The following is a 25,674-nucleotide window of genomic DNA, read 5'->3' as shown; positions in this document are numbered from 1 at the left end:
CCTAACCATGTGAGTAGTGTTCACCGATCGGGATCTCTCTAGCCTAGTGAGTAGTGTTCACCGATCGGGGTGTCCCTAGCCTAGCGAGTAGTGTTCACCGATCGGTATCTCCCTAGCCTTGTGAGTAGTGTTTACCGATCGGGGTCTAGCCTTATGAGTAGTGTTCACCTATCGGGGTCTGGCCTAGTGAGTAGTGTTCACCGATCGGGGTGTCCCTAGTCTAGTGAGTAAATCTTCATATTCCCTGAACATAAATGCAATAAACGTTTTATTCTACCAAGCAACATATGATTACACAAAATACGTTGATTTCTTATAATGTTTGACTTTTCAACAGTCGCAACATTAACGTCGTGATTGTTTGATTTTCCATGTAACTGTCTCACTTTTCTTTCATAAAACTTTGATAGTTAAGTTGGTTCTGAGAATCATAATGATTAAATATTTTTGATTTATTCATATTTGTCTATATCGTATGCTAATATCGGCTTTTTCATTCTTATGACATCGTCCTGTCACATGACTTTCTAAACCAATCAGATATAATAGAATAATCATAATGAGGTGTAATAATAAATGCTGCTGCACATCTGTATCTTCTTGGGCGGCATCTTTTCTCGCTTTCAACTATGTCTACTTAATATGGGCGGTATATATACCCCCTCTGACTCGCACGATCATTCGTACCATGGAACACATAATCGCACGTCCAATCACATTGGCGCACGTTCAATCGTCCGATCACCTAGTATCTCGCGCGTTCCTATCGTATTATCTTTCAACAGTTGCTTTCATTGTACAACAGTCGCATACAGACGCAAGATATATCGCAAGATTCAATGCGTTTATATCGCACAATGCTTGCTTAGATCGTGCAAAATTCGTACGAATACTTTTTTCATATGCGATTATTTCGGCAACAACTAACGATTCATATCTAATTTTTTTGGTCGCACGAATATTTGGTCGCTTCTGCTCGTGCGCCAATTGTGAAAGGGGCTTACCATATACCGACCAAAATTATGGTGGCCCGACCATCTGCCAAAATGTGACTAAGGAATGAGCGATCGCGAGACTGGTTGGGTTTCTAGTTATGGCAAATACTGATAACGAAAAATATTTTATTAAATTAGAGTTGTTATGCTTTAGTTCGTTACGTTAAATTTACCCTGGTCCTGGACCTGTGCCATCTATATTTTTTTAATTTTAAGTGCTGCTTGACCAGTCCCCCGAAACTGGTTCATTTAATTCCGCACTTACGACATTTTGTATCAAATATCAAGAACATATATAAAATCACAAAAGTTAACCTTTTGTACTTTTATTTAGTTAGTAACTGTCAGTAAAACAATAGCGAGATTTTAAAATCCTCACGGAGTTGCATTTGCAGTTCTACGAGAGTTTGTTCTGAAACCTCGCGTTTAGTTAAGAATCTACTGTACAAAGCATTGGGTAATTATTTTAATTTAAGATATATGCTCAGTAGCCAGGGCATGATGCTAGTTATTCTAGGTAACATTAAATCAGAGAACGGTAAAAAACCATAGTTTGCCAGACAACAACAAAATATTGACGTGGCAAGGCTGTAAGTCTCATGATTACACTGGGTTAGAATTTACGGAAAATTGCGCGATTTTCGTACTGTGACGTCACATTACATAAAAAAACGTACGTCAATGTGGTATAACAGTAGAATAGTTTGAACTACCCTGTGAATGGATTACCTTTCACTCATTTGAGGTAAGTCAAAAAATGATATCTATAGTCCATATAAGGTAATGACGGCACCTGTACCTTTACGTTGTCAAGGGCGACGTAACGCTAAATCCTAGGAGCGGTTGCGTTGTGGTTACCGCGTTAGTTACTGACTTCGATCGGTGGCAGCTTGACGTGTTTTACGCACAGCGAAAAAATCTGACAAAATCAGCATGAAACGAGAGCGATCGGATAGTAGAAAGCATGAAAGCGTGTCTAAGAGGGTACTGTCTTTCAAAATGTATACTCATTTTAAAAGGAAAGGCTATTATCTTTATATTTACAATAGATTAAAATTTTAACTACGCTTGCACGGGGTCTGGAGACATGCCATTTTCATAATTTTTTTAAATCACGGTTTATCCTTTTCACATTAATTTCATCCATACAAAAAACAGATTTAATAATATAATAGATACGACATTTTGGGCTTACAAATATGCACCAAAGTTACACAGTCTTCGATATCGAATGGACGGGTAGAGGCTGATCGATGCTCCCTTTATATTTCTTCAGATTAATATTAATGGGTGTATATGAACATTAGAGCCATAATGTAATTAAAATCTATTAAGAAAATGAATCATGAAATGAAAATGATTGAAAAATGCAATAAATGTTTTTTTAAAAATATATCCTGAACTAATTCAAGGAATAATTTAAGCGATGAAATACATGCGCGTATCGCTATATGTCGCCTTACGAATGTTACCCTTATGAATACAATGTTGTGTTTTGTCTATACAGCGCTGTATAGAGACCTCTACAGATGAGTGTCAATGGTACGAGGTGTTGCTGGAGCTTCATATGAAGTCTAGCGTAAGTTCATATCTCTCTCTCTCTCTCTCTCTCTCTCTCTCAGAGAGATCTTTTTTCCGTCTTTCCGTCTGTCTGTCTGTTTTTCTGTCATTACATTTTCTCATTATCTGTAACTGTGTATCTATAGCAACAGCCATCGTTTGCTTCATTCCGTCACGGATGGAAAGAGCATATGAATGACTGGGTAAGATACATCATGTGGCTATCCTGGGTTAATTAATCATAATTTTATGATTATAAACCATGGACGATACATAAAATACTCGTTATTTTTGCGCTGCATTCACTCTTATTTTAACACAAGAACAATACATGTACACAAGATTTTTCTAGTTCTAAATGAAATCTATGAGGTTTATGTCAAATTTCTTAAAAGTTTGATTTTGCATTGCAGTACCGCCTGACAGGTGCCATCAACAAATCAGAAGATCGACGGGAGTTGCCCACCATCCCGCAACCCACCCACACGGTCAGTGAACACCCTGTTTGATATTTGAAATATACTCATCAATCTCGCAAATCTCTTGGAATAATGAATATTTATGTGGATTACAGATCGAATGGCTGGCTCGTACAAACTTCAAGCACCGCCCTCTCCGCCGCCATGACATCCCTCAACCCAGGAAGCACAAAGTCCCTAAGAGACACGTGCAGACTGATGACCTTAATAAGTCCTTCTACATCTACTGAAGGGGGAAACTTTTGGGTTAGTATCTCAATCTGGAATTTATTGACTGACTGTTCACAAGGATGTAATCCAGATACAATTTTTGTTTGTCTAAATGGTTTTTGTCAAGCGCATTTTTCCAAAGGTTTTACAAACTAAGTCGTATCAGTTTTATTAAGATAGATGTTTAAAATTATAATTGATTAAAAAGGGAAATTGTTTTTCTTTTTAGTGGATTGCTAGGGCATTTCACATAGAACAAGAGAAAGCATGACTCATGTAATTTCTGTGGAAATATACAACTATGATTATCGTAGACTCCCTGAATGGACTATGCCGTGTGTAACTTTGAGTTGGACTGCACGGAATCATTGAAGACAACGTTGATATCTTAAGAATGAGAACTGTGTGTCTGTGTCACGGACATTTGCACCATGGTGTTTGACTTAAGGTCAATAGGCGAGATTGACAATAATCCGGGACATTTATGTGCCAGCTAAGACAGTTTCTTTGACACATGGGCCAGTAACATGTGCTTCATTTCGAATCAACTAAAGTTGACTTTGAACTATTAGTTTTGTGCAGTAGCCTACATGAAAATGTGCATGAGTCATGGCGCAGACATTCCCTTTATACAACAGTTTATCGTTGTTTGGGACGTTTGTACTTCTAAGACTGAGATTTACTGAAATCACTATGCAAAGACTTTTTATGGCACACAGCGTACAACTATGCTTAACACATTTTGCATAAGTCTACAATAAGGCTTATCTCTTTTTTCACATACTGACTGAACTAAGCATAGGCTTTTTACGTCAAATCGTTTCTAAGCTTCACACTTTTTTTGTATACTGTCTAGAACTAAGCTTTTCGCCATTTTGCATCTTTAGGCTTTTAACATACTGTCTAGAACTAAGCTTAAAGCAATTTGCGAACTAAACTTTTTGGATATTGAGCTTTCTACATACTGTCTACAGCTAAGCTTAAAGTCATTGCATACTTATCTTTTTACATACTATATACCAGGCATGGGGTAATCGTAATCGAGTAATCGTAATCGATTGTAATGATTACTCTTTTTCGAGTAATCGACAGTAATCTGTAATCGAAGAGATTTTCGATTACTTGTAATCGTAATTTAATCGATTACAGCCAAAAAGTTCAGTGTAATTATAAATACTTTTTCGATTACTTTCGATTACTCTTTACATAAACATATTGTGATGCACATATTGTATGAAAAAATGCTCTTCAAGTGTTGTTTATAATACATTTTATAAATTTTAAAATAAAATTGTTTATATTCATTTTTTATGATTTTCCATTTTCACTTCAAATATAACTATTGGTTCAAAGGTCATTGAGTATATAATCAAATAATCAGTTCACTCTGTGTTTCACACTTCCTTGCAGAATTTTTTGATTATTTAACCAAGTTGTGGCAGAGAAAAATCGCTAAGCTACTGACCATTATTTAAAGAGAGACAGATAGAGAGGGAGGGAGAGAAAGAGAGAGAGAGAGAGAGGTTATATTTAGTGTCTTTTTTGCCAGAGAAACAAAAAAAATGGTGTGTAAGTGTCAGTAAGTGTGTTTGTTCTTGCCAGGTAAGGAATGCACAAAGCAGTTAATGAGGTGTGACCACCCTAATCATGTTTAGATAACAATTAAAATTGCCCAACAAGGATCTATTAAATCAGAACAATTATAAGCTCCAAACACAGTTCATTCAAATCGTGAAGCAAGGTTCCCTCAAAGTTCTTTTGATATTGCCTATGATATTTTTAAAAAAAATTTTAATTTTTTAAACCTTGTTTTCATAATTTAAATGACAGAGCTCTCTTTATAATTGCTTATGATTTAAATAAGCAGTAGAAATTATAAAATGTTATCTTATTAAAATTGAAATATAAATTCTGAAATTTTCATATCATTCATATAATGAAAAAACCAAATTAACTTGAAGAGTTTAATATATGATATGTTCTGAAGAGGTACCATGCACATTTTAATGAATTTTTTTTAAAGTAATCAATTATTAATCGATTACGTCTTATAAAGTAATCGATTACAATCGATTAGTGGACAAAAATGAGAATAATCGATTACACAAAATTACCCTATGTAATCGATTATTAATCGATTACATTTTTGAGTAATCGTGCCCATGCCTGCTATATACTACTAAGCTTAACACCATTTGCATACTAGTACACATGTACATGGCTTTTTCCATAAAAATTACAACTAAACTTAAAGCCATTTGCATAGTTTACCAAGTCTTTTGCATACTGTCTACAAATTAGCTTAATGCCTTTTGCATACCAAGCCTTTTTGCATACTGTCTAGAACTAAGCTTAATTCCTTTTGCATACCAAGCCTTTTGCATACTGTCTAGAACTAATCTTAATGCCTTTTGCATACCAAGCCTTTTGCATACTGTCCTGAGCTTAGCTCAATGCCTTTTGTATGCCAAGCCTTTTGCACACTGTCTAGAACTTAGCTTAACGCCATTTGCACACTGTCTACAACTAAATGTGATAATGGATAGATCGATCTCTATCAGTAGAGATGCAGTATAGGCATTGTGCGAGCATTAGATTACAAATAGTGCAAGTATTTAGTTACACACGGTGTATATTGTCTTAATATACAGAAGTTTGAAATGAGTTATCACCATTTAGACACTACTTAATTAGTGTTGAAGTATTAGTTTATTTCTGACATTTCAACCGTTATGTCTATCATTAACGTATCTGTAATTAATCTAAGACGATGACTTAATCAGTCATACAAAACATTTGTAGTTCTCAGAAAAAAGAAGCTAGATTATTTGAGAGGTACACATTTTGTCTCAAAACGCAAAGATCACTACATGCATGCCATAGTGTTTTTTTTTTTTTTTTTTACAAAACTGCATGCTCTTTTTTTATCAATTTTTTTTGCATGTAGAATTTGTTTTTTAATATGCATGTCTTTGAATAAATAATTTAAATTCACTGAATATAGGTTTATATCTAGCAAATTTCGGTATTGGAGTGACAAATAAAAAGTGGTGTTAGTTGCTTCTTGATTGATAAGAATTCAAAAGACAGTTGTCGTTTATCTTCCTCCGTAGTAAAATCCGTATTTATACTTACACAATAGTAAAAGGGGGTTCAGTAATAAGTAGCACCCATCAGGTTTATTTAGCATGGATACTACGCTAGAGGAGTGACGAATTGCAGTGGTCCACATATGGGATATGAACGATGATGCCATCATGGAACTATCACGTCGTATCCTTAGTGAACTTCAGAGGCGAACTGGACGCGGACAAATTATATAAAGCCTGAAATTATCATTTACTTTACTGAAAAATAAACTACAAAGTGTATTACCCCCGAAAAAAGGCGTAATAATGCCTTTTCAACAGCCATAACAACGAAAAAATATTAAAGAATCGTAACACGAATAATTGCATAACGCTTTTCCAAAAGATTTTTAAAAAGGCGTTATAATGCAAATAATGCGTTTTAACGATAATTAAATGTCATATTAATTCTCTGTAGTAGGGAACATCTTTCCAAATGACGTAATAACGCAATGTTGCCTTTGGTGAGCGTTATAAGGCGAAAAAGACTTATAAAGCAAATAAAAGGCATTAAAGCGCTTTCCCCAAAAAGAAAAAGTGCAAAAAGACGATAACACACTTTCCTAAAAGACATCAGTTATAACCCAATTTTCTTGCATTATAGGACTGCGGCAACGCACTTTGAAAAAATTACGCACTTTGAATTTTTTTTTCAAAGTGCTTTAAATTTTGGACCAAGTTAACCCACTTTGAAATTTTTGTTCAAAGTGCGTTATGAAGGTACATCAACATATTTTAGTATCGACACTCTTAACGCACTTTGAAAAAATATTTTTATATCACAAATTCTGGAAATGAATTTCTAATTTGTTGATAGTTTGATGATTTGTTAACACTCGTGAATCTAATTTAACGTTTTTAGAACGGGGATGGGGGTGGGGTGGGGGTTAACCAAGGACACAGGTCAAATACCAGTGCATTATTTAATTGATTACAAGAGGGTCCCCTACCCTTCATTTTTCCTTCCAAAACATGTTATTCAGCAACTTTGGGTAAACATTTAAGATCGGAAAAAGAAATATGTTTTGTATAAGTACATGCAGTTTTATTGAAAAAATGTGCTGGCCGAACAATAAAAATTTTTTTTTTCAAAGTGCGTTGACTTGGTCCCAAAATTAACGCACTTTGAAAAAAATAATTTCAAAGTGCGTAATTTTTCAAAGTGCGTTGTAACATAGCACCTTTTATCCAAGGCGTTAACACGGCTTTTTCACATCTAAATGGTTTTCGTTTTATTTTTTATATTTGATAACATAACGATACATTTGAGTTCCCAGATTACCCCGGTTAGATTCAGATGCCAATTCCAAGAAGCTGTTTACAACTTTTTCAATGCCATCTTGCGCAGATCGGGGGCACATCCTGTCCAAGCTCCACGGCTATTTTGAAGATCGCAGATCATGTGTATATTTTCGAATGATTTTGTAACTTTAATTGATGAAATGCAGGTTCAGCACTGCTCAACGTGTTATAGAGATAGGAAGGGACAGAATTTCTATCTCTCAAAAGTAAATACAAATCACAAACAAAATGTTGTCCTGGAAACGGATTTTTGTTTTAATATAAAAAAAATCTACAAAATATCATGGTAACAGGCTTTAGTTATCATCAAATGTCTGTCAAAATATCACAAATGCTTGCATTGATTGTACAGTATGTTCTTTCAATGGCTACATGTAAATACCCCTATTTGATCCTTTAATTGGTTAAATATCACAAAATGACAGATTTTATGGCTACAGGATTCTCTCAAATGTCTGTCATAAGATTGCATCACATTGATTTCTTGTAAAATGAAAAAATAATCTACAAACTAGTTCTTCTTAATGTAAGGTTTAAGGTAGTCTGCTAAAATATCACAAAACGCTAGCTGCAGGCGAGAAATTCTGGTTTTCTCAAAAGCTGTTCCATACATTGTATCACAAAGTGCTTATCGTCATAGTTACTGGTATATGGTCAGTCACTTGGGCCAATCTGGTCACAAAGGCATATTGTTCAACTTTCTGTAATAAAATATAACATTTCTTATCAAACATACATGTATTTACCACAATATAGTTGAGCATATTTTTTTCCTTCAAATTGTCATTATCAAATCTATTTTCTGTAAAAGCAACAGACACATTACACCATCAATTTGCATATTCATATACATCTGCTTATTTTTTCCAATCCTGGTCACACAAATTCATATCTATTCCATAGTAAAAACCTCCTTTGATACAGGTTAATATAGGCAGATTTAGACTGTTTTCATCATAAAATGCATCGACAGTGAACCCACTTATAGACACAGGCAAAGGATTTTGATTCAATATAAACATAGTTTGTTGCATTTAATAAGTGTAAGATACATTTTACAATAAAGGAGAAAAAACTTTACTTCACTATAAGCTTGAATTTGTTATAACAGTGTTTGCTATAACTGAGTTTTACTGTACTTACAACATTCACATCCTTGTTGTATAAGACATAGTCTATCCTGCGTTTTCCATCACGCTCCTTATTTACTTTCCCCGTTTTGGGATGAGCATTGTACACAAGATTAGAGAGTGTGGCTATTTCAACGTCAGCATCAAGTATGTACCTTCTCCGTTTTGCAGGATTTTTTAGAGACACCTTAAATTTCTCTGGGGTTGAAACATCCGCCTCCCATAAACATGACTGTCTCATTTCTGTACCTTTTGAAGAGAAAAAATCACCTATGTTTTAGTAAAGTTGATTATGGATGATTGGCTCTCACTTTTCAATCATGAATATTATAAAAAGTGTGTCTTTTGTGATGAAATAAAGATGAAGTTCCTGATAAAAACAGCGTATTGTTGAGATGAATCTGCAAAATTTTCAAAAAAAAAATGATGCAATCCAACCACAATCTTGGTTGAAATGATCAGAATTTCAAGACACAGTTGGAAATAAATACTCTAATAGCTGCAAAACTGTTGCTCTATGGGAAATTCCAGTTGACAGACAGTAGAGCTACAGTTTCATTCCTACAAAAAAACTGTAGTGAATATTTATTACGGAAAAAAAGTTGCGTACGGTTTTGGACTTACCTATTACCTAATTATTACATTCTGTGAGAGTTTTAATAATAAAAATCCCTAAGACATTTTACTTTAGATGTCATTACTTTACTTGCCTCTGAATATCTTTTCAACACCCCTGTAAAATGAAATGGTATGATTTGTTAACAGGTAAAAATGGCAGCTTTTGATCCCGTAAAGAGTTTAACATATCTTATTTTTCGAGGTCAGTTACAACGTTTAAGAAAATGTTTGAGGAAAGTAAAATGCTGAATTAGTGGTAAAATCTGACGGAAACTTTTTTTTTGGATGTGAAAATAATTACAGAATATATTCCTGAATTAGTTTAATAAGTCTAAATGCGTGCACAACATTTTTGTGCACAATAAATATAGAGTTAATATTTGTATTGATGGAACTGTAGCTCTATGATCCAGCAACCTTAACTCCTGCACAGCTACAGTTCTGCAGCCATCTTACTTTTTAACACAGTTATATAAAAATTGTTTTATTTGCCTAGTACATGTAGTCTCAAATTTGCCAGTTGACAAAAAGAGCAATTAACGAAAATAAAACAGGGGCCTGTATACAGTACCCTTACAAATATTTCCCTGTATAGAGTACTCTAGCTAAGGCCACTGCAAGTTTTTCCTTTGTTTAGCGTCCACCCAAAACTCAAAAACTTATCATAGAACAACATTAAAAAAAACACAAACCTTTGAAAAAAAACACAACTTTAAAAGTTCAACAAAATAAAATTTGTTCTATATTTTGAAGTATTTTCTTCACTTTGTAACAAAAATAACAAATACCTACTATATGATTGCCATTTTGAATGTTGTTCTATTTGATTTCTGATCTGGATTTAAAAATGCGATCCTGAGCCCGACATATGAAAAAGCGATCTAATTTTATGAACAAAAATTGTGTTTTTTTTCATTTTTACATCTCAAAACCAATCCGTCCGCGGACGCTAAACATAGAAAAAACTTGGAATGGCCTAACCTGGTTAACTACCAGTAAATGTTGAAGTTGTGTCATTACCTACAGTCCAGTCCTGGTCCTTGCCCACAAATTTACGAGCTGGGTCGACATACATGCTAAACAGTCCATGTTCTGAGAGACACTGGTCACCTGATATATACAATATAGATATATAAATATATCAGCACGGGTAAATCGCTGAAGTGCAAGTCACCTGAAACATACCAAATACATGTAGTAATCTCAGCGAAATTCATTGAGACGGAAAATTTTTGACTGAAGTCTCTTCCGAAGAGACGTCAGACAAAATTTGTCAGTCTCGACAAATCTTGCTGAGATTAAGTATATGTAATATTGGTACATAAAGATATCAGCACAGGTAAGTAAACTGTCACCTAAACCTGAAATATACCATATAGGTGTATAAGTATACAAGCAAAAGCAAATACATGTAAAGCACTGGTCTGCTGAAATATACAGTATACTTGATATGTATATGATTATGTAAACATAAATAAATCGATCGCTGGTAAACTTCAAAGCTAATGTATATCCATGTAAAAGCGCAGGTAAATAAAATAAAATAAGGTAAATCACTGGTCATCTTATCAGATAACAAGCATGCATGGAGGTTTGCTTGTCAATGAAGAAAAACACATAAAAGCATGCTTGATGTTCACTCCTCCCTGCCCTTGTCTCAAATTTATATGTACTATAAAAATATTGGCAAAGGTCAATTAGTGGTCTCATTGAATATTGTAAATTACATAGGTGTAAAAATATACATGTATAAGCAATAAGCATTGGTTGGATTAGGTAAATGTAAATTACCCAGTCTCCTTTTTATGGATACCTGTCGATATTAATGTGGATAAAAGTAGATCAAAATCAAAATAATTTTATTGTTTTAAAATTTACAAATTTCACAAGATTTGACCAAAAATATATGTTTTAACATTTTTTGGAAAGGTAAAAATTATAATACATAGCCCTATCGGGATTCGAACTTATGAAGTATACAGATTCGTAGTTAATGCTCTAACCCTTTGTGCTAAACTGTTAGATAACAATTACGAGAGAGAAAGGTTAATAAAATTATGCTTGGTTCTATTAATTGTTTATTTTAATAGGACATACGTCACAATATGAAGTTGTCCCATCCCACCTTAAATGTTTACAAGCAAGAGCACAAGTAAATGACTGGTCATCTGAAGCAATATTATCAGTATGCATAGATCTTAAGATTAAACAAAGACTGGGTGATATACCTGGTGATATGTTATCAAAGTTAAAGTCCCCACACAGGATGTCAAAGGTCACTATGTCACCTTGACCACTGGTCATTGCACGGAATTCCTTTGTCCAAAGTTGCACTTCATCTAATTGTTTCTGAATGATCGGGGTTTCACCTGGAAGAAAAAGTCCTTAATTTTTCCCATAGACTTGTAGTATATTATGAAATTAATAAATGTGCAATACATTCTTACCTTGGTATGCCTGTAAGTGTGTATTGAAGATGTAACCTACTTTGGTACCTTTACTCGTTTTTTCAAGCAATACCTTCAAATAAAAGTTAATCAATTTTATAAGCATCTGATCTTCAACTAACAAATTTCACTTGTCATTAAATTAATTCATCTCACATTTTACAAATGTTTGAAGCATAAAGTGAATGTTAATAAATACCTTGACCATTAGGAGTCCTTTTCCAGAAAACAAACACTGTTTGCAAGAATGACTGTATGTTTTAAAGCTAGCATCAAGTATTTCATATTTACTGACAAACATCAGTCCACTATTAAATAAAAAGTAATTGTTATATAGGTTCGAGTTTCCCACATCATATATGATCCAAGGGTATATCTTATGAAGCTCATTGACTAAAGATCTGCTGTAGTCTCTATGCCATGCTTCTTGAATACAAATAAAATCCATCTCGGGAAAGTTGGTAAGAATATGCTCCCTAGAGCTTGGTGCTTTGGGTTTAATTATGGATTGATCTTGATCTTGATCTGCAATAATTCGCCACCCTATATTTTGAGCTCTCCAGGATGTGTGAGAGAGATTGTTAAATCGAGACAGAAACTCAGGCAACAGACAGATGTTCATTGTCGAGATATTGTATCTATGACATTTCTGATGACATGTTGAGGTACATGTATCTGCATCTGTTTGTCCATCTTTTAATCTTACTGAGAGAATGTAGGAATTTCTGTATAAATGAAGAAGACACCGTGAGAAGAAAGCAACTATTGCAGGAACTAGTAGACAAATCAGTATGCTCAGATACAGAGGTAGGAGGGGCAGGTTTTGGAGGTAGTGCATTACTACATGATTCCGTTCATGGGTGGTTGGGATAAAAATGGACACAATTTCACTAAGGCTCAAAAGAACCGGCCTAAGGATGAATTCTGACAGATCAAAAGCCCATTGTTGGTATTTGTGAGGAAATGGCGTCTTGTGCAACATATTTCTTTCTACTGCAACATTCTGAAACAAGTGACATTATCATTAATAAACATTTTTTAAACTTTCGTGCATAACTGCATGTGCAATCTATATAATTATTATCTGAGTATTGCTAGACAGACTCGATCTTGATCTATACAGGGATGACATTTTTCCCTCAATTAGCTTATATATGTAGCATAAAAACCTTTTATAAACCGTTTTAGATTTCTCAGAAGCCTACATTACGGACACAGGCACTTGTTTCTGAGAAAAAAATTTACCTTATAGTATATATTATACTATAGGGTAAATTTCAGGCACTTGTTTCTAAGAAAAAAATTTACCCTATAGTATATATTATACTTTAGGGTAAATTTGTTTCTGAGAAAAAAAATTACCCTATAGTATATATTATACTATAGGGTAAATTTTTTTCTCAGAAACAAGTGCCTGTGATTACGGACACGAAGTGCAAAAACTTGTCAAGTCTACTTTCATTTCGGTTAATGTTTTGGCTTAAGCCTGTTTTTAATGTTGCCTTTACTAAATTATTCGTTGTTTTTAATGGCATTTTTGTTCACGAATATCAAGATTTTAAACCTGTTTGGCTAAACATACCTTCGCTTGGTTACATCACGTGCTCATATGAACGAACTACTCTACTTTCACTTTCTGTTTCGTATAGCTTTCGATTTGTTCCGGTTGACGGTTGACGGCTGTATTTCACGAATCAACGTGTTGTGAATTTTTTTATGCATAAATAAGTATACCTTTGTTTATATAAGTACTGAGACTGTCAATCGTCCATGCATTAATTCATGATTAAGATGATGATCTAGATGATGAACAAGAGATGATGTTCTAGATTTTATACGTTGAAACGTTTCAATGCTTATGAACAGGTCCAGGCATTCAAGCTTGGTACACTATCCTACAATATGGCGACTCTTTTGGAAGGTTCAAAAATTGAAGAAAAGAAACTACAGGAAATAATAGCATCAGCTATTGATCGAGCCCTGATTAATGGTACATGTATGATTTAAAACGGTTAAACAGTGAATTTCGAGAAAATCAACAGTTGCTAAGATAATATTATCCCATAGTTTTATTATTTCAGTATGAAATTTATTTCTGCCCTGTCTTTTTTGGTTATATATTAGTAAAGCTTTTATTGTACATGTAGACATAGGTACATGTACATGCCCCACTATGTAAACAGTAAATATTTCGTTACAGGGGCATTAATGAGGACAAAAGAAAATCCTGGATCCTCCACTGTTGTCAATCATGCTCCTTTCACTCTGTTTCCATCTGTCATTCCTCAGAGTTTGTTGGAACATGCCAAGGGAATCCAAAAATCCTTTAACCTTTTGATGCATCGCGTTGCCCATGATCACCAATTTCTAGAGCAGGCTTTACACAAGTATGAGAATGGTGCACATTAATTAAGTTTGGCAGAATCGTTCCTTAAATATCTTTATTTTCTTTAACATTCATTCCAGAAAAATGTCTAGTTAATGTTTTTTTCATTAAGCTTTGTCCACAGTTTTATTGTAATATATTTCAGTGTAATCAAGGTGGATGACTTCACCAGACAATTGTGGGAGATTTACATCAGTGTGAGAGAGGAGGGCATTACTCAGGTACACTGTAATAGACTTGGTGAAACATTAAACAGTTCAACTTTGGCCTGCTTGTCCAGTAAATACTGAAAATTCCTTAAATTACGCGAGACTCAGTACTTAATTCTGCGACCCCGCTGGTTTGTATCAAATCGCAAGAATATAAAATCGCGAACGCAGAACTTTCCTATTTATTTCTAATAGTTCTCAACTCTCAAAAAATAATGGCGAGATTTTAAAATCCACGAAGGGTGCCTCTGGCGATTTTACGCGAAAATAAGCTCCTCGCCTTTAATTAGGAATTTACAGTATTGGCATCTGAAGAAATGTATCATTTAGTTAGTGTGGTTAAGAAATAGAAATCAGAATCACAGTAATATTGTCAATCTTTTGCATGTATCAGTGCATTCATAATACAGTGTATTGTGTAATGGGATGTGAGAAATAATGATGGACCAGACAGGGCACAAATGGGGGCCCTTTTAATTTCTAGTCAGGTGCTCTCCCAACTGAGCTATCTAGCGGCTGTACTCAGATTGGTCTAACTGTCACCAGTATTTCTACTTATTAATTAAAGATGTGTATCATTGTTCTTCATCATATATATATTAAAGTCTAGTATGTATTCATTTTATGTGTTATAAATGAAAACAGAATGATATGAAATCTATATAAAATGGGGATAGTTTAAATTATAATTGTTTTGTACAATTAAATTCTTCATCTGTAGCCAGTATCGCTGGGCCTGTTTAGGAATGATTTCATGATGGACACAAAAAAGATGGAGAAGAATAATGACTGCTCCCTATCTCAAGTGGGCGAGCATGCAAAACTCAAACAGATCGAGTTCAATACCATTGCCTCGAGCTTTGCTGGCCTGGTAGGGGCTCTCTCAGATGTTCACAGGTAAACTTGTAGGCTAGGGTGTAGAGTTCAAATTTCATGGCGCTGATATGGTTGAATTATTTATTTTAAGTTTTCCTCATCATAGAATATAAAGGAAATCTGAAGGGAATTTTCTATACCAAAAAATTGTAGGTAACTGGGCATGCTTTGTAAAGAAAGGTTTAAAAATCAGATTTTATACTGGTAAAATGACCTGTCTCTTGTAATGTTTGATAGTCTAATTAAATGCAAAACATGTATGTTGCTTTTCATTATTCATCACGATTTCTTTTTATGAAATAATTATTCATTTTATAGATACACAGTGAAAAAAGCAAAGATCAAGTGCACAAAAAATCAGGTAGGAAATAGGCAGAGCCATAAAAAACAACACGAGTGTCTAACTGATTATAGAATTATTTTTTTTAATTTCATTGATCCATTTATTTCATTATGTGAATTTTTTTTCTATGTATTTTCAGCTACCAAGGAATGACCCAGCTCTAGGACTTTGTCAAGGATTAGTGAAAGCATGGCAACATTATGGAAACAAAAAGTATGTGTAAATGTCTGCAAATTTTAGATTGCTATTGATTAGAGATTTAATGGTATTGTGATTACATTGATACACAGCTTTCTTTTAAACTCAAGTTTATTACCCGACTGCCAGAAAATTAAACTGCTGTTAGATATTAAATATTCAGTGATAATGTGGTGCAAAATAATGATTGTCAATCAATGAAGACTTGTCAGAAGACCACTTATCTTTGAACATTTATAACCAGTGAAATATGTACACCAGAAATTGTTTTACATCTCTCTCTCTCTCTCTCTCTCTCTCTCTCTCTCTCTCTCTCTCTCTCTCTCTCTCTCTCTCTCTCTCTCTCTCTCTCTCATACCTGAATTAAATGTAATCTTTAATACTGGGTATTAAACGTAATTGTATAGTATTTATGTATACCAATTAAATTCCATCTTTTATTCCAGAGCATCGCATCTTGAAATTGATATATCAGTTCACATTATTTTTAAGCACTGTATTTAATAGTTAGAAAAATAGAGATTTACAATGTCAGCATGTAGTGAAACGGGTATATAGATATACTGTAGCACATTTTTTGGTGTTTGCTTCCAGTGCAGCCATCCTGTTTGTGTCAAGCATCCCAGAGCGAAACAGATTGGATCACACATGGATGGAGAAGAAAATCTTTGATTTGGACCAATCAATAGACGTCTTATATTGTAACTTGCCATCTCTTTCTTCACTTATGTCTCTTGGGAGAGACAAAGCACTTTTCCTGTGAGCATATGGTGTTCTAGATAGTAAAATTTTTTTTTTTCAAATTGCAATGTGATTTGTAAATGCATTCACAGTATTTACCATTATTCTGAAATAAAGATAAAAAAAAAAATCACGGATCATGATCCCCTCATCCCCTTATTCACAAAGTTAAGTTTAGGTAGACATATATTTCATGTCTACTCCAGGAAGTCTGTGTGTAATCAGTGATAAGCTGTACATTTATTTTTACAGAAACAATACTGAAATAGCTGTGGTGTACTTCAGAGAAGGATACTCCCCAGATCATTATAGCAGTCAAAAGGTGAGGGTAGGATGACTTCATACATAAATACTGTATATTGATGTCTTCATTGTGTAAAGATTTTGTATTTTACATACAGTAAAACGACATTGGAATTTAATATAGTGACATTTTCCAGTGTCTTTGTGATGACACTACAAAGTGATTTTGTAATGGAGTATACTGGGGTATACAATATACATGTACATGTAGATATACACTATTTGTACTGTATGTGTTTAAGCTATGTGCAAAGAGATTAAAACAAAATGTAGCTTTAACATTTATTTAATAATAATATTGTTACTTGCATAACTTTTCACAAGTTAGTTTTGCTTCAGGAGTGGAGTGCAAGACTTGATATAGAAAGGTCCAAAGCCATCAAATGTCCCTCAATCCACTATCAACTAGCCGGGACCAAAAAAATTCAGCAGGAACTGGCAAGAGAGGGCGCCGTAGAGCGGTTTGTCAGTGATGAGAAGGAGGCTGCCAAGATTCGATCCGTGTTTGCAGGGCAGTACAGTCTAGATCTGGTAAGCAAAGGGAGATAAATCACAATGTACTTTAATTAGGAAAAAAATGCTGGTAAGTAAAGGGAGATGGATAGTGTTGTTGTCTATGGTTAGATAGAAAACATGTAACTTGTAAAACTAGAAAAAGCAAGTAAATCATTAAAAAAAATGTGTATTGCATTTAAAGGAAAGAAATACCGGGGTATACCGATAATCAGGAATTGGTAATGTGTGTTCAAGGGAAACAACTTGTTTAATTATTCTTTACAGTGAAGGAAAATCATGCTTATATGTGTAACTGTTGTATATTTCTTTTGTACAACTAAATCAGGTACATTAAAGCAAATAAAGTTTACATGGAAAATCAATTCTCAAATCTGAATATCTGTAATCCTAAACTTCCCTCAACATTTACTGTTAAAATGATTGGATCAATAGTACTTTTTTTTTAAATGTCAATTTTACCTTGCTCTTAAAGTGAGTATCTTTTACTGATTAGGACCCTGATGGAGACAGAAATGCAGAGACAGCCATCAATAATCCTGGACATTATGTGCTGAAACCTCAGAGAGAGGGCGGAGGTAAGGGAAAGGTCATCCAGCAGTCATCTACAAAGAATTGGAGCATTCATATTAAACTCTCATGAAGTCCTTGAATTTTTGCTCATATATGAATCTTACTAAGTCATTGAGATTTAATTTCAATATTTTTGGTGAAGGATGGATGGGGTGGGGTTTTCAAGTGTACATGGGTTACAGTCAGACTAATTTAATGGCTGATGTTAGATAGTTCAGTTCGTAGAACCTTTGAATAGAAAATCAGGGAGCCTGGGTTTGAATCCCAGACTAGTATATGTAATTATTTCTCCCATCCTGTTACACATGAATGCATGAAACAGCTGACTTTTATTTATATCTGCTGTTTTGTTGGTGGTAGGCAACAACCATTACGATGATGAAATCAAGACCCTGCTAACAGAGCTGAAGGATGACAAGATGAGAGCGGGGTACATACTGATGGAGAAGATCTACCCCTGGGTCCAGAAGAACTACTTGATCAAGACGGGGGAGACCATTGACCTGAGGGAGGTGGTCAGCGAGATCGGAATCTATGGGACCATTATAGGGTAACTACGGCAGGGGCTGTATGATAAAATATGTAAGAAATTTATGGGGCCATTATGAGGGCTGAATAAAATAATATGTGAATCTATGGGACCAATATAGGGTAACCACTGCAAGGGCTGGGCAGATCTATGTTTGGAATTTTTTGTCTTTTTCTGTCCTTCATTATATCATCTACATTCACCTACTGATAAATTGTCTTACATATTAAGTCCTTTGACTGATGGTTTTCAAATATTTCATATACTATTTATTTGATGGCTTATTCAACTTGTCTCGATCTGAATATTCATTTTATAATAACAATTTTAGATTTATATAGCTTAGTGGCAGTCTACTCTATGTAAAATTTGTTTGCCATTTGAATAACATTTTATACTAGGGAAAGAGAATTTGAATGTTGAATAACATAATTGACACTTTGAATAATACATCCTCAAAAAATGTTGCTGAGTTTCAGTTCTGGTTTATGAGGAATATTATCAGATCAAAAAAATATTTAAGTTATAATTTTTACACAGCAATGTTTTGAATCATTTTATGCAACAAATGAATACCATAAATATTTATTTTTTACACAGGATTGTTTCTTTTAATTTTTTCATACCATACAATTCCTTGATTTTTTGTAGAACAGCTGATGAGGTGATTGAGAACCATGAAGCAGGACATTTGATGCGGACCAAGTACCTGGGGGTCAACGAAGGAGGGGTCAACACGGGGTTTTCCTGCCTAGACACGCCCTTCCTCATTGAGTGACCATTTACCAATCATTTAGAGAATCTTTATATAAGTAAACAGATACCTCAAGATCTTGAATTATTTTTTCTTCATGAGAACTTAATTGCTTTAGTAAATGTTATTTTAAAGCATAGAATCTCCTTACTTTTACCTTTACATCTTTTATTGTCTTTCTCTTTCATAAGTGCATTCGATGACAATAAAGTACGGTATTTTTCTTAATCATCCAAAACATGTAGAGCAGAACTTTTGGTACATGTAAAAGAAAAAATTTGGTTATAAATATGTTTTGTGAGGAAATTTATTCTGGATAAGTTTGTTGAATAAAAAATGAAGAAATATCTGATAGGTGTGTGTGTATATTAGGGAAATGCATTGCGATAAAATGCATCATACTTGGCTGAAAGGGCATTTACTGCATTGTGTGATGATTACCATCAGCTACAATACATGCATTATCTGTTCATTTCATGGAGTTGGATTTTCACTACCAATTTATATGATTTTACTGGATCTTGATATTGCAAAAATTTGTTGCAAGAAAACTGATTTGCTTAATTTGCATAGTATGTTTGGACCGGCATGTTTCTGCATTGATGTCGGGCCAATTCAATATTAACTGCCAATGTATATATTTTTCAAGTATTCATTAGGTGCTTTGAATTCCTCTCCAGCAAAGAATCCTACTAGGATTTGATGGAATAAATGTTGTTTGCATTGTATGTACTATATACACATTTAGTTACATGATATTTTGATTGATGCTGATGGTAGGAAAATTAATATTGTACCTGTGGGGGTATTTTTCTTTGAAATTTAAACTATTTTCTAGATTTATTTGTACTGTTATCATTTGATTTAACTTTTACATACAAAATATATGTATTGGTGAAAGGACTATATATGATATGGGCCTAAAATGGCCCCTAAAATGAATATCATCATTTTACTATAATTCTTTGTTTTCTTAGTACAGATATGTATGTGATGTGTTTACATAATATTAATTTTGGTTCAAGTGCCCACAATTTAGAAATGTGTCATCGTAAAGACAACCTTTTCCCTCCATTTTTAGCATAAAACTGCTTGTTTTCAAGCAGTTTTTCCTTCCGAAAACATAGAGTGCATACTTGAACAAACAAAATATTAAAATCAGAGATGTATCAAGCCAAGACTATTAAGTGACAAAAACATTTTCCTTGTTCAAGCATGCACTCTATATTTCCCATTCAAAAATAGATAAGAAAAAGTCAATTTTTGGCTGATTTTGATTGAATTATAGAAATAGCGTCACTTCTGACGACATATACTGCCAGTGAGTGCAAATAAATCAAATAAATACATGAAAAATATATTTTATATCAACTCTTCTAAAAAAGAAGTTAACATTTTATTGTACCCAAAACACTTAAAAAATGGCGAATTATGGGGGCCAAATTTAACTCTTATCATATATAGTTCTTTGTTTGACAATACATGTATTTCATTTATTGTTTTTTAAAAGCAAAAAAAAAAATGTAAAATCAGATAAAGAAAATTGTGTGTAATATTTAGTTTCTCATTGTTAAATCTTGCAGTATAGTAGCCCTCCTCCTTTTTTTTCATAAGGTGCCTCAAAGTATTCAATCTAAATTCTAAAATTGCAATGTACCGGTATATCAAAATACAGATTGTACTCCATTGTTAATTCAACTGTTTTTTTTACAAGATAATAACTAATACATTCTACATATTCAATTACCATAGGTTTATATATGATGCAGTATGTTCCAACTTTAGCCCCTTTAAAGATATGTATATAAATGAATTTTTTTGGCATAGATTGGGCCAACATCTTAAATATTGAATGACTTTATTTTACCCTGCATGGGTATTACCAGCAGAAAAATTATGTAATAATCTTTTTCTAATTACTTGCTATATTTGAATTACCAAAAATTAGTTCTTCTAAACTAATATATGGGTTTTTCTTTTGGCTTTTGAAAAAAAAATAAATAAATAGATATTAGAATTGTGTTCATGGCAAGATTTTCAAATCTGTATTGTATTGCTTTGATTTAATAAGAATAAACAGTGTACATCATGCCAATGCCTGTTTTATTGATTCCCCACCCAAAGGTTTTAATTTACTTGTGTAAACATGACTGCAGGTTCTATCTGATATTAATGCTGAATGGTATTTATTTAATTTTCTGTAAACTTGCACTTTCCAATGTTTACAGAGTTGTGACACATCAGCCAGTCTGAGAAATCTATGGTTTGATGCCAGACTAAACTAATTGTTTGTCACGCACTCCACAATCATGAATACTCGGCAGCCACAACACAAGAACTATTACTCCGTCTACAAGCTCTAAAGGTGGACTTTGTAAATTACAATTTGTTGAAACTGTTTCGATAGAAAGTCAAGTATTTGTTGATGTTGTTGCTGTTACCAGTACCTCGATAATGGTTAAAAGTGCTACATATGTTTACCGGTGTGTTTTAACTTGAACCAAAATGCTGAGATTCTGATATTCTTTCATCAGAGTTTTACAGACTTTTCTTCAATCATCCTTACAATTTTGTGTGGCTTTATAACAGTCATTTGCATACAGAGTGTTTAAAGATGAGTTTTTCTCATATTGATCTTGGAGTTCACGCACTTGAACTATGAAAACTTCTTTTATAATAACCTATCTTCCATTGTTACAGAAAGCATTGCATATAATTTATACATAATCCACAGTCTCTTATTATAAACCACAAGTTTAAATACCAAAAAAAGGCAGTTTGTAGATTAATACTTTTTATTGCTTTGTAACATGCAGACAGTAGTACATTGAAATCCCACACATCTCCCCACCCTCCTTCCCGGACACAACTCAAAACCCGACGGAGATTGGTGCGTGTCGTCGGTGTAGTAACCTACATATTACATAATGACGGGTACTCTGCTAGTTCTGTACTGTGATAACAAGGTGACTGTTACAGACAAAAAAATGTTTTGGTAGTATTAATTTAGTCGAATTTTTATGTGACGAAATTACATATATATATATACCCAATGTACATTATGTTGTAATGGAAGTATCACAGTTGTAATATGAATAGGAAAGATGATTCTGTCGGCATTTAATGAATTGAATTGAATGAATTTCTTTTTATGAGAACAACATGAGAATCTACCTGGTATAAAGAAGGCTGAACACATTAATCAATATTAATTGTACTTTGTTGTGGACTAAGGCTACTGCTGGTTGCTTGCATATCTAATGACAGTAATGCTGAATGTGTATTATTAAGGCACATCATCTGAAACTAGTGGTGGTGATAACAAGAGTTGTTTCCCTTTGAATGCTTAGTATATATTTTTTTGGCATAGATACAAAGTGCATATAAGCTCTTCAACACAACAGCTATACATAAATAAAATATTCTACTCAAACGCATTTCAGAAGGTGTTCTTTATGGAAAGGAGATGATTTTTTTTCTGAGCACCATGTTGTACAGATGAGATCAATTGATTTACAGTGCAATATCATTTCAGAGAAGTGCTCTCAAAAGTCACACTTCATAGAAATGCTTCCCAAACACCATAGTATATAGAGCACAACCTGACATTTTGTTGGTTCATTCTCAAAATTTGCAGAACAAGACAAAAAAAAAGTCTTCTTTTGACATCATCAATTCTACCAACTTTAAAAAAAATTATAACCTTAACAGCAATTAATTAATTAAACCTCAACAGAGGCCAGCCAAAAAAAAATCTGAGTCGATTAACAGCCAGAGTAAAAGACATCAAAATAATAAATAATATTCAAAATATATAAAGCACTTATGGAACAATGATTTACAATGCAGATGCCTGGCCGATCACGGTTTTGAGTTCATACGCAGCGTGAGAAACGTCCACCACTCTGTCCACCATTTCCTGTACGACAGGAACGGAAGGGAACTGTAGAGCGGCCGTTTTAGTCGCTTTCACCGTCAATTTTAAGGCGTCACACAGGTGATTGGCGCAGTGCATGATTTTGGTCTTGACCTCATTGTGCATGAGATTTTTGTGAAGATTATCACCAATGTACACGAGTTTGTGAGCCGACACCACAACGAATTTACTGTGCGATATGAATATCTTTGGACCCTGTCCGCACTCTATACAGTTAAAGAAGGCATCTATTGCATTGTTTAGTAAGGTGGTATGGGTGTCTAACTGTCCAGAATAGAAATTCAACACTTGCTTGTCATTAGGATCCAGTTTGATCATGTTGGGAATACAGTTAGCAGGGTCGATCACAAAGTTTCGGTTCACCGGAGTTTTCACGCTCTCCATTTCATCACTTATATCCTGGTCCTCACTAAGGGAATTTTGAATATCTGTCAGTGATTTTAAGGGACATAACTCTGGAACAGAGGATTCTTTGACCGGTTTGTCATCCAAGTCCTCATGGATAACGGCTTTCCTTTTCTCCTGCTCTAGGTCTCTGAGGAGATTTTTCTGATGATCTTCGGCATCTTTCGCCTCCAAGGCCACATAGTCGTATTCATCCAATATGTCTTCCTCATTGCAACTTTTCTGGTCCTTCACTTCAATGTTCAGAGATTTCAGGACCTCCGACACCTGCTTAGCCTCATCTTCATTCTCTGTTACAGGTTTGGTTAGACCCTCCACGGAGTGAGCGGTGGTCACTTTGAGAGGAGTTGGAGGGAGGGGCCTCTCCTTCCCTGGGGGTAGGGGTAAAGGTCTCTGTTGAACATCAGACACTCGCTCAGGGGTCAGTACTGGTTTGGGAGTACTGTTTAGTTTTTGTCTTAGCGGAGGTTTTGAGTGTGGCGTGCTGCAAGATTCTGAATGGCCATCCCTTTTTAAAGGGGTGCCATCTTTCGCTCGCCTGAAAAGAAGAGATGAATTTCCATGAATGATGGACACAAGTTTTCTGACATCAATGGTCAGGTCCTTTGAAATGTTTGCAATTTTTCCTAGGTCGTCATTTTTGGCAGGATCATCAGATACAAGTCTTGAAACCTGCCAGTTGTTCTCATCAAGATTTGTGATGCATATTTTGATTTGGAGCAACGTTTGTTGTAGTGGATTTAACTGTTTATGAAGTTTATGAATTAGTTTTCGGTCTGGTAGACGGGCCGAATTTGCCAAAGTTCCTTGTGCAAAATCCAAAAACTCCTCAAAAGTCTGTTTGACACCATTACAGGCGATTTTTATCCCATAGAGTTTAGACTCCAGGTTTTCTCGTTTTCTCCAGGTACTGCTTACAAAGCTGGATAATTTGGTTGTAGATTTCTGCACATCCTGCTGAAGTTTCACCATTAGATCCATAGCAGCATCCAGATCTAAAGGAAGTTCATCATAGATCGGAATATCTGAATCTCTAGATCCAAGACTACATCCGGATACTCTCTGTCCATCAGTGCTGTCCGAGGAATCGGACCTGGAAGACAGAATTGAATCCCGTGTAACTTGTGGAGGAATGTCATACACACCACCGGATCCCTCACATTTCATTAACTCCAGTTGATCTGGCTTTGAATTTTCCTGAATGTTACATAATAGAGATTTATCACCTTTTTTCACAATAGCGTTATTTTTAGGAACATCATACACATCGTCTATGTCATGTTCGATGGGTTTTCCATCTGGAACGTCATATGCACTTTCACCAAATTGGATAAATTTTCCGTTAGATTTTTTCGGCTTTGAAACGGGGGAGTCTGATTTTGGCACATCGTAATCAGGTAAATCCTCTAGCACTGTTCTCACCTTTGGTGGTGAATCGTAAAGATCTAATCCCGAATCGGCAGATGGCTGCTTCAGATGATACACAGCCGAAGGTTGAGATGGAGGGACATCGTAAAAGTCTTGTGGAGTTATGTCCATGCTTGATCGGGCAGAGTCGCAGGTACTGTGGGGTCCCGAATTTTTGCCTCCACGGCTTTTGTTTGAAGCACTGCTGGTTGAAACTGTCATGGTGGACTCATTTGAGAGATGAGAAATGTTCGATGCAATGCTAGATCTATTGGATGATGGTTGAGGTACATCGTAGACATCATCACCTCCAGAAGAATTGTACGACATGCTTCTTCCATCTTTTTGAGCAGACGGTGGAGTGTCATACACAGCAAACCCAGGCATGTTGTTTTCGGCGAAGTTTTTCATGGAGGGAGGAGTATCATAGTTCATCTCCATTTCTGGTATGGTCCGATCAACGGAATTACCCCGACTGTGTCGTACAGGAGGGACGTCGTAGTCGTGCTGTGGTGGCGTATTAAACTGGAAAATATCTCCGTGCCGCACTGGAGTCACAACCTGCAAAACAAAATCAAGAGTTATAATTTTCATACATCATTTATCATCACTTTACTTCATGTAATTAAAG

General features: G+C 34.6%; 4 protein-coding genes across 8 annotated transcripts in view; 2 read left to right on the top strand and 2 right to left on the bottom strand.

Annotated features, from left to right (window-relative positions):
* The first annotated feature begins 1,802 nt into the window (after positions 1-1,802).
* LOC105329583 (uncharacterized) lies at positions 1,803-3,514 on the top strand. The gene is made up of 5 exons (XM_034480840.2): positions 1,803-1,979; positions 2,503-2,574; positions 2,969-3,043; positions 3,130-3,280; positions 3,474-3,514. Exons 1-4 carry the CDS (start codon positions 1,929-1,931, stop codon positions 3,262-3,264), a joined length of 333 nt encoding a protein of 110 aa, XP_034336731.2. The 5' UTR covers positions 1,803-1,928; the 3' UTR covers positions 3,265-3,280; positions 3,474-3,514.
* A 4,391-nt stretch (positions 3,515-7,905) lies between these two features.
* LOC105329586 (sphingomyelin phosphodiesterase 5) lies at positions 7,906-13,492 on the bottom strand. Its single transcript, XM_011430876.4, has 7 exons — positions 13,452-13,492; positions 12,069-12,872; positions 11,870-11,942; positions 11,651-11,791; positions 10,443-10,532; positions 8,818-9,053; positions 7,906-8,375 (listed from the first exon to the last, which is right to left on the bottom strand). The coding sequence occupies exons 2-7, from the start codon at positions 12,849-12,851 to the stop codon at positions 8,292-8,294; spliced, it is 1,407 nt and encodes a 468-aa protein (XP_011429178.3). The 5' UTR covers positions 12,852-12,872; positions 13,452-13,492; the 3' UTR covers positions 7,906-8,291.
* Positions 13,493-13,520: 28 nt separating this feature from the next.
* Positions 13,521-21,389, top strand: LOC105329585 (glutathione synthetase). Its single transcript, XM_011430875.4, has 12 exons — positions 13,521-13,859; positions 14,070-14,256; positions 14,401-14,476; positions 15,186-15,361; positions 15,659-15,701; positions 15,823-15,896; positions 16,476-16,640; positions 16,875-16,944; positions 17,265-17,456; positions 17,935-18,016; positions 18,372-18,561; positions 19,192-21,389. Exons 1-12 carry the CDS (start codon positions 13,772-13,774, stop codon positions 19,316-19,318), a joined length of 1,470 nt encoding a protein of 489 aa, XP_011429177.3. The 5' UTR covers positions 13,521-13,771; the 3' UTR covers positions 19,319-21,389.
* Positions 21,390-22,071: 682 nt separating this feature from the next.
* Positions 22,072-25,674, bottom strand: part of LOC105329588 (enhancer of filamentation 1) — a 30,048-nt gene continuing 26,445 nt past the window's right edge. For all 5 annotated transcript variants that reach the window (XM_011430882.4, XM_066078791.1, XM_011430879.3 and 2 more), the window contains exon 3: positions 22,072-25,604. In XM_011430882.4, the coding sequence (XP_011429184.3) occupies positions 23,133-25,604 (2,472 nt within the window). In that variant the 3' untranslated portion in view covers positions 22,072-23,132. The remainder of the gene's footprint in view (positions 25,605-25,674) is intronic.

This window comes from Magallana gigas, chromosome 3 (genome assembly GCF_963853765.1).
Source record: "Magallana gigas chromosome 3, xbMagGiga1.1, whole genome shotgun sequence".
Taxonomy (NCBI): Eukaryota; Metazoa; Mollusca; class Bivalvia; order Ostreida; family Ostreidae; genus Magallana; species Magallana gigas.
Note: the sequence above shows the minus strand (reverse complement) of the source record. Positions and strands in the feature narration are given on the sequence as shown.